At 40.6% G+C, this 23,872-nt stretch overlaps 1 protein-coding gene across 2 annotated transcripts in view; it reads left to right on the top strand.

Moving 5' to 3' along the window:
- The window catches only part of MYOM1 (myomesin 1), a 118,468-nt gene that overhangs the window by 64,934 nt on the left and 29,662 nt on the right, over positions 1-23,872 (top strand). Inside the window, exons 17-22 of one of the 2 annotated variants that reach the window (XM_043444027.1) lie at positions 243-364; positions 1,676-1,963; positions 4,231-4,427; positions 5,149-5,275; positions 9,098-9,282; positions 12,959-13,073. In XM_043444027.1, coding sequence (XP_043299962.1) covers positions 243-364; positions 1,676-1,963; positions 4,231-4,427; positions 5,149-5,275; positions 9,098-9,282; positions 12,959-13,073 — 1,034 coding nt within the window. The remainder of the gene's footprint in view (positions 1-242; positions 365-1,675; positions 1,964-4,230; positions 4,428-5,148; positions 5,276-9,097; positions 9,283-12,958; positions 13,074-23,872) is intronic. The other variant, XM_043444026.1, reaches the window with a different exon arrangement.

Raw genomic sequence — 23,872 nt, 5'->3', positions numbered from 1 at the left:
AAAAGTAGGGTGTTTATTCAGGGGAAAACCAGGACTCCTCATTGTTTGACAGAGTGAATTTAGGAAATTGCCTGAGATGCCTTCTTGTTTAATATACGTATGTTACCTGGATCTCTCTACATCCTTTTCTTCCTTTTAAAAAAAGAATGGTTTTCATAAAGCCAGATCATCCTGTTAAGATAACAATCATCTTCCCTAATTTTCCTCCTGGGAAACTTTTTAAAAATTTTCTTCCCTTTCAGATTTACTTGTCACGGATTGAAGACCGGTCAGAGTTATATTTTCCGGGTCAGAGCAGTTAACGCAGCTGGACTTAGTGAATATTCACAGGATTCAGAAGCAATCGAAGTAAAAGCTGCTATTGGTAAGTTCTTCGTGCACAGCTTTACATGGGGGGAAAATGAATTTTTCTAAGTTACAACGAAAGATACCATCCTCTCCAGAGACTATGTCAAGTTTCTAATATGGCTCAACGATCCCATCCTCAGATGGTTATTGTCTCTGATTCCAGGTGACCTCTAACCTTCCACAGCTGTTCTTTTATAGATCTCCATCACTTATCCAGATTCTGTGCTTCTGTAGCCTTTCCATCTTCATCAGCCCAAGTTTCCTCAGATATTCCCATTGTGTGAAACTCCATTTTAACGTGGTGCTCATCCTGGGAATACAGAGGGCCATCCAGTCCCATGAGGTGGTATATCACCCATAACCAGATCATCTCATACCTAAAAGCCATTCCATCTGCATCAGAGCCTGGCTTGTTTTCAGTAACAGCACATTAACCTGCCTTCTATAAACTCTGCTAAAATTCATGCAAGACATGCGTGGTTGCTTAATCATATGTTTCATCTCTGCTGGCAAAGTAACCAACAGAATAAAACCAGTAATAAAGTAATTATATGTATGTATAATGATGTGCCTCCCAATCTTAAGGTGGGGAAGGGACCTAGGTAGTTCAAACAATAAAAATGAAATCTGTGATATAGTAGCACATATGTAAAGAGAAAGATTATTTAATACCAATTGTCTTCAGTTAGCATCTTGTGTTACTTTTTTTTTTTGTCACAAGGCATGTGGGATCTTAGTTCCCCAACCACGGTTGGAACCAGTGCCCCCTGCAGTGGAAGCACAGAGTCTTAACCACTGGATCTCCAGGGAATTCCCCTGTATTACTTTTTAACATTTCTTATAATATGTTCATATTATAAGGACATAGTGAACATGTTTCTTTGAGATTGGGAGGTACAGACCATTACTATATCAATAAGGTACATAACTCTAATTGTTACATAATTAAGATCTTTGTTCGTCTCTTGTGCACTCCCCTCACCCCCCCTTCTGTTGAATAATGGAACTTATATTTCTCAAGAAATGTCTGAGAAGTGCTTGTTCTTATATTTACTTGGGTCCTGCAAATCCAAATGGTTCTTGTTCTGTCTCTGGTTTTTTGTTCTCATTTCTTCTTTTTCCCAAATATGGAGAAGTTGAAATGTTTCCTTGGTGTTAGTTATGTGAAATGTACGCTTTTCATATTTCTTGCAAATTCAGGTGATTTCCGTTAAACCAAGATTGTTTTTGTTCTGTGTGCGGTGCTAATGTTTTTCTCTTTTGTTCTAAGAGCGATCTGTACTGCGTCCTGGCTCAAAGTGTCTCTGTTGTTATCTGGCAATTGTAGGGGGCGGAGTGTCTCCAGCTGTGTGGCCTGAAATGAATGAGACACCTGGTGGACTAACAGACTCCAGGGGAGGCATGCATGACACCTCCCGGCCAACCTTTAAGAAAGATGCTTTGCTTGGTAGCAAACTTAACAAACCTTCACTACCCAGTAGCGCTCACAACCTGGGCCAAACAGAAGTGAGTAAAGTAAGTGAAACAGTTCAGGAAGCGCTTTCCCTGCCATCAAAGAAAGCAGCCCTTGAGGGGAAAAGTAAGTCTGAGCCTCTGAGAAAGAAGAAGGACCTAGGTGAGCGCTGAAACAGTAAGAGCGTCTCATCTGTTCACATCAGTGTCCTCACGGCTCATTGTCCATATCACCTTCTTCCATCTGTGTTCGCTTTCATCAGTGTTCATTCTTAATTTTATGTGTTTTCAGTTACCCATTTGTAATACCTTTGTTTAATGAGTCATAGAAGTAGTTTTCTGTGAACTTGGCTTTGACACGTAATTCATTGTGCTTAATGACAATAGAAATATTTAAAGTAATTTGGTTCTTGAGTCCCTTCTAGCTTGTCAAACAGACACACCTTTGGCCTCATTTTGCTGAGAGTTAGAGATGAGAGCAGGAAGAATTCGATAATCGTAGCCTGTAAGAGGTCCTTCAAAATATCATTTTGGTAAATGGATAGGAAAAATATTTCACAAAGAACTGATATTTTATTAGGGTCATAGTTATTAACTTCTATTATTTATCCTTAGGTTTTCAAATTACCTTCACATTTAATCCAAATAAACATAAGTAACAATATGTCTTTGAGTTGTCATGAAAAGTTTAACATGATGTTATAATCACATATCGCTATATTTGATTATATATTATTCACATTCCCAGAACTAAGACTATTTATCAGTAAGGCTAATTATCTAACCAGAATTAAAATAGAAAGACTAATGATCAGTAATCAGATTTTTTTTTCATTTATTTTTATTAGTTGGAGGCTTATTACTTTACGATATTGTAGTGGTTTTTGCCATACATTGACATGAATCAGCCATGGATTTACATGTGTTCCCCATCCTGAACCCCCCTCCCACATCCCTCCCCAAGTAATCAGATTTTTTATCAGGATATTTGGTGCTTGTGGTTTATATATTCTAGGAGACAATGTTTCTCTTATTGAATAAAAAATAATTAATAAGTATATACTGACAAATTGTAACATGACTCTCACCCATCCCCTATACCTACCTCATCTCTAACTTCTGCAACCTCTGCTTTTTTGACACCTTTATTTACCCCTTTAACTCAAAATGAGATGGGGTGAACTCATTTGAGAATTCATATTCAACACTGCTCTGAAACAGAGAAAGAAAGAATTTTTAAAGGTAAAGAATGCAGGAGGTTGGTGATGGGAGGAAGAGAGGAAAAATGTGTGTGTGTGTGTGTTTTAATCTTTATTGTTCTGAGAATCTTTTTGAACAAGAATGAGATGGTTCCTATCTCTGGTAACCCACATAAATATTCAGAAAATTCTTTCTAATGTTACTGCATATCTAGTGGATTTCTTTTCACCAACCACCCTCTCTTTTTTTAATCAGAAAAACCGTATTTTCAATAGTTGAGAGAAAGTTTGATCAGCAAAGCCACATAAATAAAGGGAAACTTTTAAAGTAGTATCCAAATATTTTCCTGACTAAGCTCTAATAAACATAGTGACAGCTATGTAGTATTTCATGCCATATGAATAATAATCCAGTATCAGGTTTAAAATAATGGAGTAAAAGGTGTTATACTAAGAGAAGAATCACATGGAAGAATGTTCCTGGTTTAAGAAAAAAAATTAATGCTGCATTTAGCTGAGCTCCAGAATATGATTTTTCCTGTGTATAGACAGAACTTATATAGTTGTAAGGTCTCACATGGGTGTATGTGTCTGAGTGGTAAAATGCTAGCTGTTTGGAAATATATGGAAATTCTTAATAAGTGAATTAAGGCAGAAATTGATATACGCATGCCATTTTTCTCAGGGAGCAAATAAAAACAAAGCCACATAAAAAAACTAAAATATCTTATATTTTCATGCTATTGTTTTAGGAATGAAGAGATAGTATGTACCTCTGTCCTAAAATTTAGAGTTGAGATACATAAAGCAAGATGAAAATTAAGCAGTAAAAATATGTAAAGTATTATTTAAAAAAAAAACAAAAATATATATTTTGGGGAAATATTTCTTCATATGGGGAATGAATCATTCTTCAGAATATTGTTAGTTTTTTCAGGATTTTGTTAGAAACACTAACATTTTGCTGTTAATATTTCAAAGCTTCTTTCTTCTTGGGAATGAAGGGGGCAGGTTCTTTTTATCTTTGGAATAATAACTGTGGTGCAGTTTTTACTGTGTGTCAGTTTTCTTCCTTGAACATCAAATGGACGCCAAGTTGCTTACTGGTATTACCTTTTAGTTTTACACTCAAGACCTAGTGCCCTCCCGCATGGCATCAGTGAAACAGTTTGATGGACGTAGAATCACAGAAGCAGTTCTGTCCACTCACAAGCTCTTCATGTTACAACAGCACCACCATCTCCACCCTGTGACATCACCTGTCTCGAAAGCTTTCGTGACTCAATGGTTCTTGGATGGAAGCAGCCAGATAAGACTGGAGGGGCCGAAATTACGGGCTATTATGTGAACTATCGTGAAGTAATCGACGGGGTGCCAGGAAGATGGAGAGAAGCCAACATCAAAGCCGTCAGTGATGAGGCATATAAGGTAAGTGTGTGGCCTTCTTTCTGTGGGCTTCCCAAGTGGTACTAGTGGTAAAGACCTGCCAGCGCAGGATACGTATAAGAGATACAGGTTTTATGGAGGCTTCACTACATAGACTTGGTTGATTAAATCATTGGCCACTGGTGTATGAACTTAATCTCCAGCCCATCTTCCCTCTCCAGAGGTCCAGAGGTCTGGGATGAGGCTGAAAGTTCCTGACCTCTAAGCACATGATTAGTTGCCCTGGCAGTCAGGCCCCATCTTTGGATGCTTTCTGAAAGTCACCTCATTAACACAGTAAAAGATGTTTGTCACTCTCATCGCGTGGGAAATTCCAAGAGTTTTAGGGCCTCTGTGCCAGGAATGAAGACAATAGACAAAACATGTATTTCTTATTATAAATTGCAGTATCACAGTCAGGATAATCTATCTCCCTTTGGATTAACTCAAAACCAACTGATTAGTAATCTTAATTACATATGAAACATATCCCCTTCTTTACCATTTGATGCAACACAATCAGAGCACTGATATTCCAGTACCTCTGCCCTGTTCTGTTGCCCAGAAGCAAGTCTCAGGTTTCACCTACATTCAAGAGGAGATTACAAGAAGGGTGTGACTCACTGGGGATCATCCTAGAGTATGTCCAACACATACTCTAAATAAATGCAATGTTGAAACAAACCTGAAACCTTCACTCTCTGTGATGCTGTCCATGTTGCAGATTAGCAACCTGAAAGAGAACATGGTGTATCAGTTCCAAGTGGCAGCCATGAACATTGCCGGGTTGGGAGCGCCCTCAGCAATAAGTGCCAGCTTCAAATGTGAAGAATGGACCATTGCTGTTCCAGGTAACTCGGGGAGACCGTGTCTCAGCACTGAGGCTCAGAGCTTCTTCCAATGGATCCTACAACCTGGAACTAAATTTAAGTGCTACATAGCTTCTAAGGGAGACAAATTCTCTCAGCCCCTCATGTTTACATAAAATATTTTTACAAATCTATTAATAGGAACCAATATAAAACTGAGTATAAATTTCTTATATTCCAAATAAATCCTAGAGTCCCCATAGCTCAGCCTCTGTATGGAGTAAGATGGACAGAAGCACGTGGGTTGAATGCTACTTGATTATTAAACAGAAATACCCATCTTTGCTTGTGCTTCTTAAAGACCATTGAAAGTGAAAGTGAAAGTTAAGTCACTCAGTCTTGTCTGACTCTTTGTCCTTGTGGACTGTAGCCCACCAGGCTCCTCCATCCATGGGATTCTCCAGGCAAGAATACTGGAGTGGGTTGCCATTTCTTTCTCCAGGGGATCTTCCCCACCCAGGGATCAAACCCAGGTCTCCTGCATTGCAGGCAGATGCTTTAACCTCTGAGCCATCAGGACATTCAATTCACACATCCCAGATAAATTTCTCTAAAGTTGTCTTCTTGTACTCCTGAGTTGTCGCACATTCTCTTAATACTCTGGAGCCTCTCATTTATCAATCTCCCCCGATCCCCTTCCCCCGACCCAGCCTCCATGGCCTCCTTCCTGTTGTCTCCTCCTCCCTGGCTCCCAGCTCTTCACTGTACACACGAAGGACCCACTGTGCCTGCCTAGGACTTAAGTCCTGTCTTGATCCTCTTAAATCTTTTACTTACCTCCCCAGCCCTGTCTCTCTATGTCAACTTTTCCCCATCTCTACATCACAACAAAGATCCTGGAACCAAACTGGAAATACTCTACTTTGGAGATTGTCATAGGAGGTGGTTGGCTGAAAAAAATAGGGAGAAGCCAGAAACATTCACCTATGCCTTTAACTCTTACACAGTTACAACAGTGAACAAATCTAAAGACTGGATACTAACTAATTTGCCAAGTCATTAAGAGTCAGACTGTGCTTAGTCGCTCAGTCATGCCTGACTCTTTGCAACCCCATGGACTGCAGTCCATCAGGATCCTCTGTCCATGGGAGTTCTCCAGGCAAGAATACTGGAGTGGGTTGCCATGCCTTCCTCCAGGGGATCTTCCCAGCCCAGGGATCCAAACCAGATCTCCCGCATTGCAGGCGGATTCTTTACCGACTGAGCCACCAGCGAAGCCCAGGGTCAGACTAGCAACATTAATGTATTTGGTGGATGGTTTTATTCTGCTTCCAATGTCACTAACTTCAAAGACCCAAATACTTTAGTGCCACAGGATGACTAAGCTCTCCCACTTGGGTTTGATATTCAGCTTGTTTAATACCTGCTGTGACACCAACATCAACCACATTGGAGCCCCGGGCACATTGAATGGACCCAGTCTGCTCCCAGGGCCACCCTCTTCCTCTGGTGAAACCTTAGCACCCTTGGAGAACCATATTTTTGCCTTAACTTAGCCAGTATCCATCTGCATCACATCTCTACCAAGTGTGAATACAAAGATTACAAGATAAACTCAAGAGAAGTTCAAGTGTTCACTCAGGTTCAGTAAATACAAGAGGTAAACGCACTGCCTTTCCTAGCACTTTCTTGAAGCTGGTGCTATTTCTTAAGTTCTTTCTGCCTCCTACACAAAAGTGGGTCTATTTTTAAATTCTTGCAGTTCCTGAATAAAGTTAAAATGTGAGTGACTAGAGACCAACAAATTCTGAGCAGGCCGATGGAAAATGACCTGATAGAAAGCGATGTAGTAAGCAAAAGAGGTTGCAGGGTGAGTGCTCCCAAATCAGAGGAGAAATGAATGGGGCAGTTCTCCATCCCCAAGACCTGTCTATTCCCAGATCCACCCTTGACTTACTGAGAAGTGTTGGGCAAATCATGAATCAAGAAAGCCTGATGACAGATGAGAGCATTTAGGATGTTTTGTCATCCCTTTGTTTTACAGATGAAGAAACAGACTCAGGTTAAATGATAATCAGGGGGTCACAAAGGCACTAAGTGGCAGTTAGGTTTGGAAGCTAGGTCTGCTCATTCTTAGACGTGGGGGTTAGGAAGCAGCAGCGCAGTGATCCTCGCCTGGAAAACAGGGCTTGGGCTACTGTTGGGATGGCTCCCTGGCTCCTGAGGATGACAGAGGACAACGGTCATGGAAGCTATCTGCATAACAGAACATGCCATGCCAGGGTAAGGTACTAGTGTTATTGTTTAAACCTATTTCCACACCAGGCATCATCAGGAGATGATGACTCATTGTGACTGTTAAGCCGAGGTCAAGGGCCCAGCTAACATTGAGCGATCCATAGCAAAACCCCAAGGCATAACACGATGGAGTTCGCACTTGTCGTTGGCTCTCAGGCCACCACGAGTCAGTTCAGGTGATTTTGATTGATTGGTTAGAAATCACTTGTTATTTAAAAAAAAAAAGGAAAACAAATAGCTGTATCACCTGCATAGCAGCTGATAGTCATGCAAAGATTGTCATGCAGGTAATCACTGAGTAGCTGGGAGTCTCCCAAGAGTGCAAAGAACACACACAGGGAATGTTTGGTTTCCTTCCAGAACAGGTTGATCAAGTTCCTTGGCTTCCCTGAGCTTTCTGTTAGTTGTCTTAGGAATGGATGAGATAAAAGAGTGTTAAGTGCCTGGTAAGGTTTAGCACAGATTCAGGGCCCACGGGATTGAATGTATTTGTTTTGGTGAAAGTTCTTTGTAACCACAAGTGTAGTTTGTTTTTACCCCATATGAAATATATGCTTTATGGGTATCCTTCCAGTGAGGAGCTATTTTGCAATAAATTTGTTTTTCTTTTTGAAAAATCTGTATTTATTTATTATTTTTGGCTGTGTTGGGCTCAGATGGCAAAGCATCTGCCTACAATGCGGGAGACCCGGGTTCAATCCCTGGGTAGGGAAGATCTTTTGGAGAAGGAAATGACAACCCACTCTAGTACTCTTGCCTGGTAAATCCCATAGACGGAGGAGCCCGTAGGCTATAGTCCATGGGGTAGCAAAGAGTCGGACATAACTGAGCGACTTCACTTTCACTTTGGGTCTTCATTGCTGTGCGTAAGGGCTGTCTCTAGGTGTGGTGTGTGGGCTTCTCATTGTGGTGACTTCTCTTGTGGAGTACAGGCTCTAGGGTATGCAGGCTTCAGTAGTTGCAGCGCCTGGGCTCTAGAGCACAGACTCAGTAGTTGTGGTACACGGGCTTAGCTGTCCTGAGGCACGTGTGATCTTCTGGGACCAGGAATCAAACCTGTGTCTCCTGCATTAGCAGGTTGATTCTTAACCACTGGACCACGAGGGATGTCCCATGTACTTCTTTTTCTATATTCACAAGCCATCAAATAGAGTTGCTTGCTTCATCATAATTGAGATTGGGGGACATTTTCAGATTGTCAGCCAAAAATAATCAGAAACTGAATCTGCAACCAAATTAAACTGTCCTGGTAAAAGGTGAGGAACACAGGCCTGAGGACAGCCTGAGGGCAACGCTTCATCTGGCCGCTGGAGGGCACCTCGAACTGGCCTTAACCACTTGCTGCCCATAAAGGGTCTTAATAGGCTGATGTAGAGCCACTAAGAAAACTTGATATGAAATGACTACAAAATACCTGTTTCCATGGGAATAGTAGATTTTACAAGAGAAGACCAGTATAAGTTTCAGTTTAAGACTGTGAATATGACTCTAGGTTTACACACACTGGAGTTTTCTTATCTTCATTGTGATTTTTACACATGGGTCTCTCTGTCTTTCGCTCTTCAGGACCACCGCACAGTCTCAAGTATAGTCAAGTCAGGAAAACCTCCCTGGTTCTGCAGTGGAAGCCTCCCATCCACTCAGGACGGACTCCAGTCACTGGCTACTTTGTGGACATAAAGGAGGCCAGTGCCAGAGAGGACCGGTGGAGAGGACTCAATGAGGCGGCTCTGAAACACACATACCTGAAGGTCAGAGGATGTTCACAGTTTGAGAAAGTTCCTCCCCCCCCTTTTTCTTTTCTTTTTTTTTAAAGAGAAAGGGTTCTTCTAACAGGGTAGTTTAAAAATCAATGAGATAAAACAGAGCATCTCAGTGTTGGTTGGTGTCATGTGTTAGGCTCCTGGTAGGCTTCCATTTGGCAGTGGGTGGGGTTTGGGGAAGTTTCTGATGCTTAAAACAATTTGGCTATAATTTGACCCAAATCTCTTTGCCTGGTTTTAGAAATTACCTCTCTCTCTCTTGTTTTCCTCTTCACCTCCACTTACCCACCTCATATCTTCTCTACTTCCAGTCTTAAGATGTTATTACTTACCATCCCCCAAAGGTGACATTCTCATTCCTACCTGACATATTTTTGAGGGTGTTTTTGATTTGAGGGTGTTATTTGCATAGAGTTCACACCCGTGAGCCTTAGACTCCGATCCCTTGAGTCATGCGTGGCCTCACCTCACCTGCCCTCTCTCACCTGAGCTCACGTGAGCTCTTACGGACCAGAAGAATGACTCAACTCTTGACCTTGACCTCACCCTTATCCATGTCACTGCCTTCAGTTTTCTCTAGGGTGTTCTAACCAAACCAGTTTCTAACTCCCATCTACCAGAGATGGTTCTGCTATAGCCAGTGACCCTCTCACTGGTACTAAATGGAAACCTCAAAAGCATGTTTTCCCCTATTGTCAGTCATGGCATATGGACATCCCAAGTCCAGAGCAGAGCCTCGGAAACTGTAGGGAATGTGACTCCGATTCCCATTACTCAGAATGGAGTGTGACTGTTCTATCACAGTCAGACAGAACGCTGCCCGGGCATTCAGTATGCAGGCTTATCTGCTGGCGGAATAGGCCCCTGCCCAGAGGGTAGGCCTTGGGGGATTCTCAGAGTATACCTACTTTAAGAGACTTCTCTTGTCAACCTGCCGCTAGAGTCAACACCATCTGTCAGAGAGTGCCCTGGGGTTAAGACATTTTTAGTCCCCATAAAAACATAGATATATTCTCTAGGAGACGTGACTCTTAAACTGTTACACCCAACATGCCATTAACTCAGCTTAGCACATGCAGTAAACTCGACAGCCCCTTACAAAACCATGAGGAGATAAGGAAGGTCACATTTCCTGGGGCAGAGAAAAGGTCAAGGAAGTTCTGGAGCTAGGATGCGATTTGTCTGTCCAGAGAACCTGGAGGCCTCTGGATGCAAACAAACCCAAAAGTCAGTGTAAAACAGAGGTTGGACACATCCTAGATGGTGGTGGTGTGTGCTTACAGCTCGCGTGACCTCCAGATCCTCCATCAGCCATAGCACAGGGGTCCCAACAGTCCCACATACAGGAGCCAAGTAAGGGTGAGAAGTCAAGCAAAGGGGGCCAGGAGCCTAGAAAAAAATGGACAGGAAGAAGAAATAAGAGAGTTTAAGCAGATCAAAAAATGGTTAATGTCACTCATTAAAAAAAAAAAAAAGACAAGAAACAGAAGAAAGGCAAATTTAGGGGGAAGAAAGAGACTGAGGTTGAGTGCCCCTCACAAAGCAGAAGATGGACTCTCTGTAAGGAAATGACCCTAGAATTTGGCCACAATTTTTAAAGTGAAAAAAGAGTATTGCCTTTTCTGGTTATAGAATGGATGGATGTTAATGATGATAAATTTAAATGGTAAAGACATAAGGAAAAAAGTTGAGGTTCCCATAATCTCCCTCCCTGTGGTGATGTGGAGTCCCTCTTTCAGGTGGTTCATAATCAGAAAAGTTTCAAGCCTGAAATGGAGAAAAAAATGTACACATTAAAAAACTTTATCAAGTTTAGGTGAAGAAGGGAGATATGTTAATAACTCCAGGTACAGGAGATTTTAGCATCATTGCACAGAACCTAGTGGGCTAGCTGTTTTCTGCCAGAAGCACCCCTGTTCATGTGAGCATGGAGTGTCTGGGGGTTCCTAGATGGAGTTGAAGGTGCATTGCTTTACATCAAAAAATTAACCAGCTGAGCTCACACTTCCTTTTTTATTGGTAATTACAATCTGCTGAGACAGTGTGGTGAGAAGGGAGTGAATAATTGGAAGGGGTAGGGGACAAGGATGAAGAATGCAAGGGAAGGCAGTTCTGGAAATTTTAAGGAGGAAAACAAACCCAAGAAAGGGAAAATAGATGTGATGTGTGCACATGTGGCACATCTCCGGTGCTTTAAGCCCCGTGGTCATTGCCCTGCAGTCATGGAAGGGTGCAGGGATGTGCCTGCCACCCCAGCGACTGGACGCGGGATGTGTGGATCTCCTTCCTGTGCCGTGTTGCAGAAATCTAACTCACGGTCACAGATTACCTGAGCAGCAGGTGCAGATGTGGCAGGCACCTGGCAACTGGTCTATTTTTATCACAACAAGAAAGTGTTTCTGTTCCTTTTTGTAGATCCACAGTTGCCTGGCATTATCTCTAAAGATGGACTTTAAATACATCAAACTCTATGCATTTAGTGTGTGCCTAAATTCAAGTTCATTTACAGATTAAAATCATTTAAAAAATCCATTAGCTCCAGTAAAAGCTATCGTAATAGTAACATTCTGTTATCATAACTGTAGCATAATGTTATCATAAACACAGCACAATTAAATCATTAGATTAAAAACCCAACAATTTAATACATAGCTCACCTAAATCCATGGTCACAAACACTTTGCTTGGCTGAGTAAATATGTTCTAGCTTTGTGTGATTTAAATCCCATTTTGGATGTTAATCTCCATCACAACACTATGGGAAAAACTGTGTCCTCTGTGTATAATCAATTCCTTCTTAAAGTACAATATAGGTTTTAAAAGTCAAATGTTTTAAAAAAGATAATTATTGTAGAATATTGATAATATTTATACTGTTTCTTTATTTATGAGACTGTGCTGAACCCAAAGAAAGTCACAAAAATTATGAAGTGGGACTGTCATACAAAGGCATATTATAAATATTCTTTTTTACTTTCCTCACGCTCTTGTAACTCTAGCTCAGTGGTACACTTATAATATAGGTCCTCAGCAAACATCTTCTTGATGCATGACAATGTGAGGACCTGAAATTTGAATACATTTGACTATTCACAAATTACCGAAATTTGCAGCCATGTTAGTTGCTTGTCTATTTAGTGAGAAATAGCTATATTAAATTTACAAGGACAGTTTCTATTTGTTTTTGTTCTAATGCTTTAACATGCTTTTAAATAAATGGAAAGCAATGCATGATCTAAGATCCATGCTTGTAATTCCCCTCTCCTGCCAGAACTTCTATCTGAAATTACTCTGGAATATTCCAAAAGGACCAGGAAAAGAGGGCAGCCTATATGCTCTTGTGAGCACTTTGTCATTTGACCAAAGAATAAGGTGGTTAACGCCTGTGAAATATACGGGTATCAATCTCCTATTTCTGATGCTCGTGGCTGTTAAATTATCTAAAAAAGAGAAAACATCTGAGTTTCAAGGGATCTTGGAAATGTCTACTTTCACATGGTCGGGAGAGAAGAAAGTCTTAGCTGAAGACACACACTTAGTCTCTGACAGGATGACATTTAGAACCCAAATTTTGTGCTGTATAATTGAATCACCTCAACAGGGGAAGAGCACTTCTGTTCAAATGACACAGAGTGACCGTCACCTCTATACCTGCTTCTTCCAGGTGCAAGGCCTCAAAGAGGGTGAGAGCTACGTGTTCCGAGTTCGAGCCGTAAACCAGGCGGGTGTCGGGAAACCGTCTGACCTTGCTGGGCCTGTTGTGGCCGAAACCCGCCCAGGTGGGCTTTTACTTTTTTGTTAAAGTTTACTCATCTGTGTAAGATACCAAAGTAACATTCAGTCTTACTTCTATGTCTTTCCTCATTTTCAAAATCATCACTGTACGATATCCAAATGACTGATAAGTATGACAGTGAAAAGTGAAAGTCACTCAGTCGTGTCCGACTCTGCGACCCCATGGATATACAGTTCATGGAATTCTCTATGCCAGAATACTGGAGTAGGTAGCATTTTCCTTCTTCAGGGGATATTCCCAACCCAGGGATCGAACCCAGGTCTCCCGCATTGCAGCGGATTCTTTACCAGCTGAGCCACAAGGGAAGCCTACGTATGGCTGTCAGATGTGACAGTCATTTACCCCATCACAGGACCTCAGGGCAGGGGTGAGCCAGGTTTGAAATGGTTGCAATGTGGGAGACTCGGGTTCGATCCCTGGGTCTGGAAGATTCCCTGGAGAAGGGAATGGCTTACCCGCTCCGGTATTCTTGCCTGGAGAATTCCATGGGCAGAGAACCCTGGTGAGCTACAGTCCATGGGGTCGCAAAGAGTTGGACACGACGGAGCGACTAACACTTTCACTTCACTTTTATGGCTACTTTGGTTCATACTTAAAAACATGGAAATTCTTGATCAAATTATGCTTCCTGGACCAACTGTTTAAAGTATACATTCCTCGGATATTATTTCTCTTATACAGTGGCCATTAACTCCCACAAGAATATTTTTCTACCACAGAAGAAGCTGGAACAGCTCAGAGAGCAAACATGATCCTTAAACAAAAGTAAGGTTTATATCATTGTAGCTACTAAGTTAAATAAACTAGGAATCAGCAGATTTTCTCTGTGAAGGGCCAGATAGTAAATATTTTCAACTCTATGGTTATATGGTGCCTGTCATTATCCTCAACTCTGCTGTGGCACAAAAGTAGCCATACACAATACATAAGTGAGTGAGTGTGGTTGTGTATCAGTAAAACTTTATTATGCATGATAGATGCATTATATAATGTGATAAATTATATGCATTATGAAATTTGAATTGTAACTAATTTTCACATCTTGAACTATTAATTTTCTTTGGATTTTTAAAAGCTATTTAAAAATGTAAAAACCATTCTTAGCTTTCAGGCCATACAGAAAGAGGCAATGGTCCAGATATAGCCCACGAGTCATAGTTTGCTGACCCCTGGGTTAAGCTAACAGCAGTCCTGACTGAATGATCTATAGAGCTGAGGCAGCCCTCACGGCCCAGTTCCCAGATGCCATGACTGGACTAGGAAAGACAGTCTTTCCCTTTGTTACGAGAACAAAGTTTACAGTGTTCACTGGGCAAATAGCTCCAGATCATTATATAATACTTATTTTGTCTTTTAGTCTCTATCACTTTTCAAAGTTATATATGTCAGTTCATTAAAGTTGCGTGAAAGAAAGCAGTGGAAATGAGAGAGGATTAAAAAAGTATTAACCATCTATTTTAAGTTTATATTCATTCTAGTCAAGCACCCTCACTTCAACTCTTCCCTATTTCTAGATTGAAGTAAAGAGCAGATATATAATGTGATATTTGTTTTTATGATAAGAAAAGAATGTAAATATAGAAAATTCTGCTCTCACTTCATGATGCTTAAAGAGATTATCAAATGCACCCTTTGAGAAAGTACCTGCCCCTTTCAACCTATTACTTCATAAACTACTTTCAGCTACTCTTGTAACTACCCTCTAGAGCTGGGTGCAACAGAAGTGACCTTCTTGTACCAAAGTATAGTAGGTGTGTCGGGAGAGAGTGCCATACTTCATATAAGCACTCTTTGCAAAATGTCATAAGAAAGCATAAAAATGCTGGGAATGCATGTGCCAGATAAAAGGTAACGCACAAAGACATGAGGACACAGATCTCTATAGAAATCACACCCTGCAGGTACCAACTGTGTAGAAATATAAGGTGCTGAGTGGACGTGCCGAAGGGCCCAACTGTGAGGCTACTCGTGTAAGAACATTTAGATTACTATACAAATAAACTCTTAATCTAGTTATTGATGAGTTAAAAGCACCTGTTAAGCAGTGAATTGACTGAAGAAAGCTTAAATTGATTTCTTGTTTTCTCATCAATAACCCTTGGGATGGCAGATGGCCAGGCAGGACATTAGCAAAGCCACCATGATGGAAAGTTTGCCTTCAAAAAAGGGTCTGCTGGTGGGGTCCTAGGGGAGAGTGTTGTTTCACTGGTGCAGAATAAGGCCCCCAAAGTTGATTTGTGGCCGTTTCATTCCCAGAATATAATTACAAACAACAGTTGTAGACTAAACAGCATCAGATTAACCTGCTCAGGAACCACTGGCTCCGACCTAGGAAAGATTCCTGGGACATACCAAGTCAAGATGCTGATCCGAAGCATCGCCACGGTGGTGGTTTAGTTGCTAAGTCGTGTCCGACTCTTGCAACCCCATGGACCGTAGCCTACCAGGCTGCTCTGTCCATGGGATTTCCCAAGCAAGAATACTGGAGTGGATTGCCATTTCCTTCTCCAGGGGATCTTCCCAACCCAGGGATCGAACCTGGGTCTCCTGCATTGTAGGCAGGTTCTTTAGCAACTGAGCCATCAGGGAAGCCTGAAGCATCGCCCTGAAGGAGCCCAAAACCCAGGAGACACTGGTCCTTGTTCCACAGGCAGCAGGCGCATTCCTGCATGAATGTTCAGGCACATTCATGTGCCTTCTGCACACCTGCTTCATGCCAGGTGCTGTGTGGGCACCACGTGAGTAGAATAAAATGACACTGTCACTGCCTACCGAGCTTGCAATCTAGGGAAAAACAGGGTATAGCACAGCATGATGGAAGCCTGGACAGAGGGTCGCAAAATATTGCCTATAGTTAGGCTACAGACAAGATGCTAAGGTTATAAATCCCCATAAAAACTTAAATGCATTTTTTATTAGAGTATAATTGCTTTACAGTGATGTGTTAGTTTCTGCTATACAAAGAAGTAAATCAGCTACAGGTATACATATATATGTATCCCCTCGATCTTGGACCTCCCTCCCATACCACCCCATCCCACCCATTTAGGTTATCACAGAGCACCGAGAGCTCCCTGTGCTATATAGTAACTTCCCACTAACATAACATTGTAAAACAATTATACTCCAACAAAACCCCGAATGAATAGAAACACACAAGATTGACAAAAAAAAAACAAAAAAACTATTATGTAGCCTATGATTGTCTGCATTTACTAACTTTATTTAATGCCAGATTTTACTTTTAACCAGGTATTTATTTTATGCTAAAATATTTGGGGCCCGGGATGGGAGATGAGGCTCGGTTATCAGTTTCAGGGTTTGGAATGTGAGACTTGGATTGCTATTTCAGAAAAACAACTCTTTTTGGAACACGTTATTAATATTTCAGACAGAAAATAAAGCTTATCATGTAACAGCAAACCTCAAATGCATCTAACAAGATACTTCGAGTGTAATTTGAATTCCAGGTAAAAGTTAACCTAATCCACTGGGGTTGGTAGGGTCACTGGTCTCCTTTTGAAGTTGATGAAAATGCCAGCAGATGTAACTCAGCCACTACCACACAGTCTGGTCAGGCTGGTAACAAGGATCAAAAATGTGCCGCGCTTCCCCACGAAATCTGGCAGCTGAACGAGCCTGTTTGAAGAATGAGCTGGAAAATATTTAGAGTAGATTTGTTGGTACATACGACACACTTCTAGTCTTGATATTTGATCTTTTTTCAAACAGTATCTGTGTGGATTGTGTCAGGTCTGGGCTGCAGGTGGAGGCAAGATGAGCTAGATCAGAAGGAAGACAAGAAAGAGACCTGCCAAGGTGTGGCAGGTGATCCGGAGGGTGGAACTGGCTGCCTGTGTTCTTATCAGAAATCTTGCAGCAGGCAGGGGAACTGAGGTGAGAGGCAGGAGAACCCAGAGACAGGCAGAGTCCCCAGCAGGAACTGAGTTACTGGAAGTCAGGACTTCTCACCAGGAGCAAGGCAGGCTAGAAGACTGGAGCTCCAGAAAGAATAATGAGCAGGGTTTGTGTTGACAACCTACTGACCAATCCCAGTTTCTGAAAATTGACTGCTCATAGAACCTGGTAGGGCTGAGGATGCTCAGTGGCCTTGAGGTGGAGTTTTGAAGATTCTAAAGCAGGAAGTCAGGCTGACTATTCAAGATTATCTCAACTGGCTAATTTAGAGAACTTCACTTACATTTGCTCACTGTCCTCTTTCATACATTAGGAAGGTAATTTTCAACCTTGACAATACATTTCATTAGAATCAGGCCAGGAACTTTTTGAAAATACTGACTCTATTTTAGACTATTGTCCAGACCAGTTAAATCAGAGTCTGCAGGACTGAGCCTGGGCATAGGTTTGTTTTTGTTTGCTTGTTTAGATCCTTGGGTAATTCAAGTATGAAACCAGGCTTGTGAATTGTGCATTAGACTGTTCAGTTCAGTTCAGTCACTCAGTCGTGTCCAGCTCTTTGCGAACCCCATGGACTGCAGCATGCCAGGCTTCCCTGTCCATCAGCAACTCCTGGAGCTTACTCAAACTCATGTCCATCAAGTCAGTGATGCCATCCTACCATCTCTTCCTTTGTCATCCCCTCTCCTGCCTCCTCAATCTTTCCCAGCATCAGGGTCTTTTCCAATGAGTCAGTTCTTCGCATCAGGTGGCCAAAGTATTGGAGCATCAGCATCAGTCCTTCCAATGAACATTCAGGACTAATTTACTTTAAGATGGACTGGTTGAATCTCCTTGCTGTCCAAGGAACTCTCAAGAGTCTTCTCCAACACCACAGTTCAAAAGCATCAATTCTTCAGCACTCAGCTTTCTTTATAGTCCAACTCTCACATCCATACATGACTACTAGAGAAACCATAGCTTTGACTGGATGGACCTTTGTTGGCAGAGTAATATCCCTGCTTTTTAATATGCTGTCTAGGTGGGTCATAGCCTTTCTTCCAAGGAGCAAGTGTCTTTTAATTTCATGGCTGCAGTCCCCATCTGCCGTGATTTTGGAGCCCCCAAAAATAAAGTCTGTCATTGTTTCCATTGTTTCCCCATCTATTTGCCATGAAGTGATGGGACCGGATGCCATGATCTTCATTTTTTGAATATTGAGTTTTAAGCCAACTTTTTCCCTCTCCTATTTCACTTTCATCAAGAGGCTCTTTAGTTCTTCTTTGCTTTCTGCCATAAGGGTGGTGTCATCTGTGTATCTGAGGTAATTGCTATTTCTCCCAGCAATCTTGATTCCAGCTTGTGCTTCATCCAGCCCAGCATTTCTCATGATGTACTCTGCATATAAGTTAAATAGACTTATAAGCATTAGGCTGTGGGCTCCTTCAAAATAGGAACTGTGTTTTCTCTATGTATGTTGAGAGCCTAGTACTTGGTGTATAGATGAAAAAAATAATGGATGGCTACCATGCTTTGGCAAATAGGTATGACTCTGTTTTGTAGCCACAGCTTATAAACCTGACCCTAGTTTCTCATAATGAATGTCCAGTTATGAAGAGTGAGCTGCTGCTGCTGCTAAGTCGCATCAGTCGTGTCCGACTCTCTGCGACCCCATGGACTGTAGCCTACCAGGCTCCTCCGTCCATGGGATTCTCCAGGAAAGAGTATGGAGTGGGTTGCCATCGCCTTCTCCAGAAGAGTGAGCTAGGAGAGGCCCAGTGGAGGCCCTGATGTGGCACTAAGGTGGTGGGTCAGCGAGCGGTCCTGTCTTTCACATAGGAGAGCTCAGTATTATTAATACATGCAGCTGATTGAGTTCGTTCACTTTTAATGCTTCCGTTCTGTCCCACTCTCCAGTTTTTTAAACACCACCCATGCACACACACAGGCGCACACACACACACATGCACTCACGCACACCAAGGGAGAAGGACAAAGAATATAAGCTTATAAAAGTGATCCATAATGCAGATGTAAAAGACTAAATTACATGAGAAAATTCTCATATCAGATTATGAAATGTTTGGGAAGATAAATTCCCACTTTTAAATTTTATCCTTTTTTTTTTTTTTTTTAATTACTATTTGGAGAGGAGAAAAAAGTGGGACGGAGTTCATTTCCAAAAAGTTCACTTTAGCCCTGGACCACCCTTAACCTGTTCACTTTCTGGGGGACGTGGAAAGCCTGGAGAGATCATTAAAATGCCACTCCAGTGACTTCTCTGGTCCCGTGGTTAAGACTCTGCACTTCTACTGCATGGAACTAGGGTTTGATCCCTGATCAGGGAAGTTCTGCGTATTGCAAGGTATAGCCAGAAAATAAAATGCCATCCCATGCAATCCAGTATCCCCTTGTGTCCATGTTAAGAATGTGTTTAGGGTTGGGGCAGCTGACTAGAGACAACTCTTCTTAAATCCTTTTCAGACCAGAATCATCTCTTTCATTTTCTATAGCCAAATCTTCTCTGCTCTTAACTGAATTCTTCATGTTCTTTAGTAGATTTGAAGGTTGTTTTTGAGAAAAATCTAAGTCCTGACAAATTCTGGTCCACTTTTCTGGCTCAGCTCTGTGGACAAGTGAGATGGCCTTTCATTCAGATGAGAATATCCATAGAAATCCCTTTACTTTGACAGCAGAACATCTAACTTGCTGCCTGCCCGTTAACTATCAGGACCATTTCGATCATGTTTTAGTCAACTTTAGTGAATGTGGCCCTTTAGTCATGTATGAGTTCAACCATGGATTGACAGCAGCTCAGGGCTTGCAAAAACTCAGGCCGTGGGACATTCGAAAAAGAAAATTTGAGGATGTTGTACCTGAATCTCCTTCATCTGACACTAAGCCAGGTTCAGCTCCTTAGGTATAGTTGTGGACCAGCCCGGGCCTCTCAGAAACGCTGTCATTACACTGCTTTTGGTTTTCCTAGAGTATTTGTAGAAAGAATCATCCATTTCAATATCATGTATCTTTTGTAAAATCTCATTAGAATTTTTTGTCTAGGATGTATCCAGGATCCCTTCATTTAAAGAAAGCCACTGTTAATTTGGGAGACCCTGGTTTGATCCCTGGGTCAGGAAGATCCTCTGGAGAAGGAAATGGCAGCCCACTCCAGTACTCTTGCCTGAAAAATCCCATGGACGGCGGAGCCTGGTAGGCTACAGTCCATGGGGTCTCAAAGAGTCGGACACAACTGAGCCACTTCACTTTCACTGTTAATTCCTCTAAGATTTTAATGTGTTGGAAGAAATGGTCTTTCCAGGTTAGTTTCTTTACCACACAAAGAAAATCTACAATCTGATATGTCCTGCCTGTTCAGATACAAGAAACTCTGAGCTCATTTTTGTTTTGTCTTCTTTTAAATTTTCCAAGGGATGTCTTTTTGTTTTAAACTCTTCACCTTTATTCTTTGTTGTCACAAGTAATTTCTTTCTTTTCTAAAATCCTTTTATTTTTCTCTTTTTTTAAACCCAGAATGTAGGAAGAGGCCACTTTTTTCCCAAATGCCAGCTTCACTTTCATTTTCCACTATAGGTATTATTGTAAAACACTTGGTCTACTAAGTTAGTTTTTTTTTTTTCCATTTATTTTTATTAGTTGGAGGCTAATTACTTTACAATATTGTAGTGGTTTTTGTCATACAGTGACATGAATCAGCCATCTAAGTTAGTATTTAAAAATACTTTTATTCAAAGAACTATGCTAACAAATTAATTAAAGCTGAACAGTAAAAGAAGCCTTTGAATTTGAAAAGCTATGTTGAAAGAGTATTAGAGCATTAGCATTGTAATTCATGTGACAAATAGGGAAAGAACTATAATTTGTTGCTTTAATCATTTTAAGATACAGTTGTTTTATATTTACACAGTGATACTGTTGAAACCGTATTCTTTCTTTGTAAGTTATTTCAGTTAAACATTTTCTATTGAGAACTGTTGTGGGGCAAAGAAGTATGCCTAGAAAACTAGTACTTGAATTATTTTCAGTTAATCTGACTTTTCAAAAGTTTGAGATGATGATCACATTCAGAACAATACTTTCAGCCAGTTGACAGCATGATTGTTTGTCAGGGAGGAGATCTAGCTTTGAATTCTAAGCATAAGTAAGAAAACCACTATGACTAGAATATTTTCTTTGTTGGTGTTTTTATTTCCTCTTGTCTGTTTATCAAAATATTGGTGTTATGCTTAAGCTTTACTAAGACTAGTTCCGATAAAATAAACACTGCAATTCTAAACTGACATTTCTCTTTTAAATCCCTTAAGAGTCCAGCCCCTGGCACATGTAAAGATGTACAGGAAATATGGAAGACAAAACCCCTGCCCTTGTAGCATTTAACCCTGCTCAACTTTTTGAAAGGTGAAAATTCACCAAACACTCATCTTAATGAGCGTTTGATTTTTGAAATAGAAGTATGGAAGAGATTTTTATTTTTTATCTTCCCCTTTATTTTAATAAATCAACCAGTAGCACCCATTATAGCCACAGTTACGTGAACATAAAGTGAGGAAATGTTCATGCCTCTCTTTTACCCCCTACAGATACTGTCTGCCATGTCCTGTCGAGTCTTAGCTGTGGCTCAGGAGATCTTTGCTGTGGTGCAGATCCTCTAGTTATGGTGCTCAGACTCAGTAGTTGCAGTACACATGCTTAGTTGCCCTGCACCTAAGGATCTTAGTTCCCCGAGCAGAGATCAAACCCTCCTTCCCTGCATTGCAAGGCAGATTCTTATCTACTGGACCACCAGGAAGTCCCTACCATGTCCTGATTTGATATGATTAATCAAGAAAAGCTTCACAAATAAATGAGCAAAACTCTCTTAGATACTCATCAACATTACATCTAATCCCTACTTTTTACTTTGCCTCTCCAGGCAATTACTTAATTTCAAATAATAAATTTTGGTCTAAGACTTAAAAAAAAAACCACATTGTTTTCTAAAAGCATAAATTACTAAATTTCTCTCATTAAAACCCAACTACAACATGATATAAAACTCTAAGTGGAAACACATATACTGCCTGGGACTTAAAAAAATAACATCTTTGTTTTATCTCATATTGTCACAAAAGATGTCCAAGTACTTTACAAAAATTAATTTTCCAGAATAGTTCAATGAGACATCTCTATACTCAATAACTGAGGTAATTGAGACAGCAACTAAGAGAGTTTTTCTATTCTTCACGTTGCATGGATTTGGGACCAAATCTGGCCATTCAGAAATCTGAAAAAAATATTGTTTTATTTTTATTTTTTTATTTTTTATTATTTTTTTGAAAAAAATATTGTTTTAAATAGCCAGTTGTTTCATTTACCTAAGAATTTATTACTAGACCATCAACTATGTAAAATTTTGTATTAAGACTCTTAGTTTAAAATTCTCATAAAATAGATGACACATTTCAGTACATATGTTTCATATACTTCTTGGATACAATATACTTATTTACCTTTTTCTGTGTAACTTGGAGTCACAAGGATCAACCTTATTTATTGCCCAGTGTTACAATGGTATGTCTTACAGGGTTAGGAGCTGTTTGTCCTTCTACTAAGTAATGTCTTTGTGCCAGCTTTTTAGTTTTCTGCTTCCTCTTCTGCTGTCGTTTTCCTGCTGATGGTAGTTTTTTACTTCCTTCTCTTGTTCGGATTTAATCTATTGAGAGAAACCAACCCGCTAGGCTTGTTGGAATCATCTCAAGCAAAGTACAGGTTCCAAGTGATGGTCTGGAATTCTCCAGCGAGTATCCAGGAAGGCCAGTGCATGGACTTTGTCACAGTAGCACTGGCTCTGAGAAGCTTGTCTGCATTACTTCTTGGTCCTGGGTGAAATTCTGGATTGAGTCAAGAGTTATAGTGCAAAGGTTATCCATGGACTTGAGGGGAAAGTCCAACTAATTATATTGTTCATATTCCTTCTGTTTTATGACTGCTTTGCCAAAAAGTCACATCTTTCTCTTTAATAAAAAATCAAGATTCTTAACCTAAGCAATATCTTTTTTCTGCTGTAAACTTAAGTCATATCTCCAACATAATAAACAGCAGGCCTATGGATGATTCACTTCCTTTTAAAAGAGATTACAAGTAAAACAATGAATGATTAATATGAATAATCTGTCATGCCTCCAAAATAGATATCATATAAATCACAAGAAAGGGCCAATCAGCATCTATTACATCTCCTTTTCTTTTTGAAACAATACAGATATTCAGAAAATTTTCCATTTTCATTCTCTGTGATTCAGTCATGCTAACTGTGTACTGTATTATTTAAACCTCAGAATTCTTAGGTGTTAGTCCTTTCTTAAGTTTTGATAAGAGCACTTTTTCATTACTTGTTATGCAACAATGAATTGTAAGAATTGGTCCTGTGTTACCAGGAATAGGAATAAAACATGGTCTGGGACTTCCAATGGAGTAGACACAGACCTTAAAATTAATACATGTGGGACATTTCACTTAAGGAGCAATCACATCTTTAACTGATCCTTATTTCTGTTTATCTATGTAGCTAAATATGAAAATAACCCTTTGTTTTTTAAAAAGTAATTTTAAAAAATCTCCTAGAATTAGTTATCTCTAAACTTTCCATGGGTTTTTTTTTTTTAGTTCTACCACTTTATTGCTACCAACCCATCTCCCTCCACCCTCATGCACACATGCGCAGTCATGTAACCCCATGGACTGCAGCCCGCCAGGCTCCTCTGTCCATGGACTTTTCCAGGCAAGAATACTGGAGTGGGTTGCCATTTCCTTCTTCATAAACTTTCCATGTTTTAAGTCACTTTTTGGAGGCTTGTAATTGAAGCACACACTGCTATCAATACAGAC

This window comes from Cervus canadensis, chromosome 23, assembly GCF_019320065.1.
Source record: "Cervus canadensis isolate Bull #8, Minnesota chromosome 23, ASM1932006v1, whole genome shotgun sequence".
Lineage (NCBI taxonomy): Eukaryota > Metazoa > Chordata > Mammalia > Artiodactyla > Cervidae > Cervus > Cervus canadensis.
This window is presented reverse-complemented; position numbering and strand designations above follow the sequence as displayed.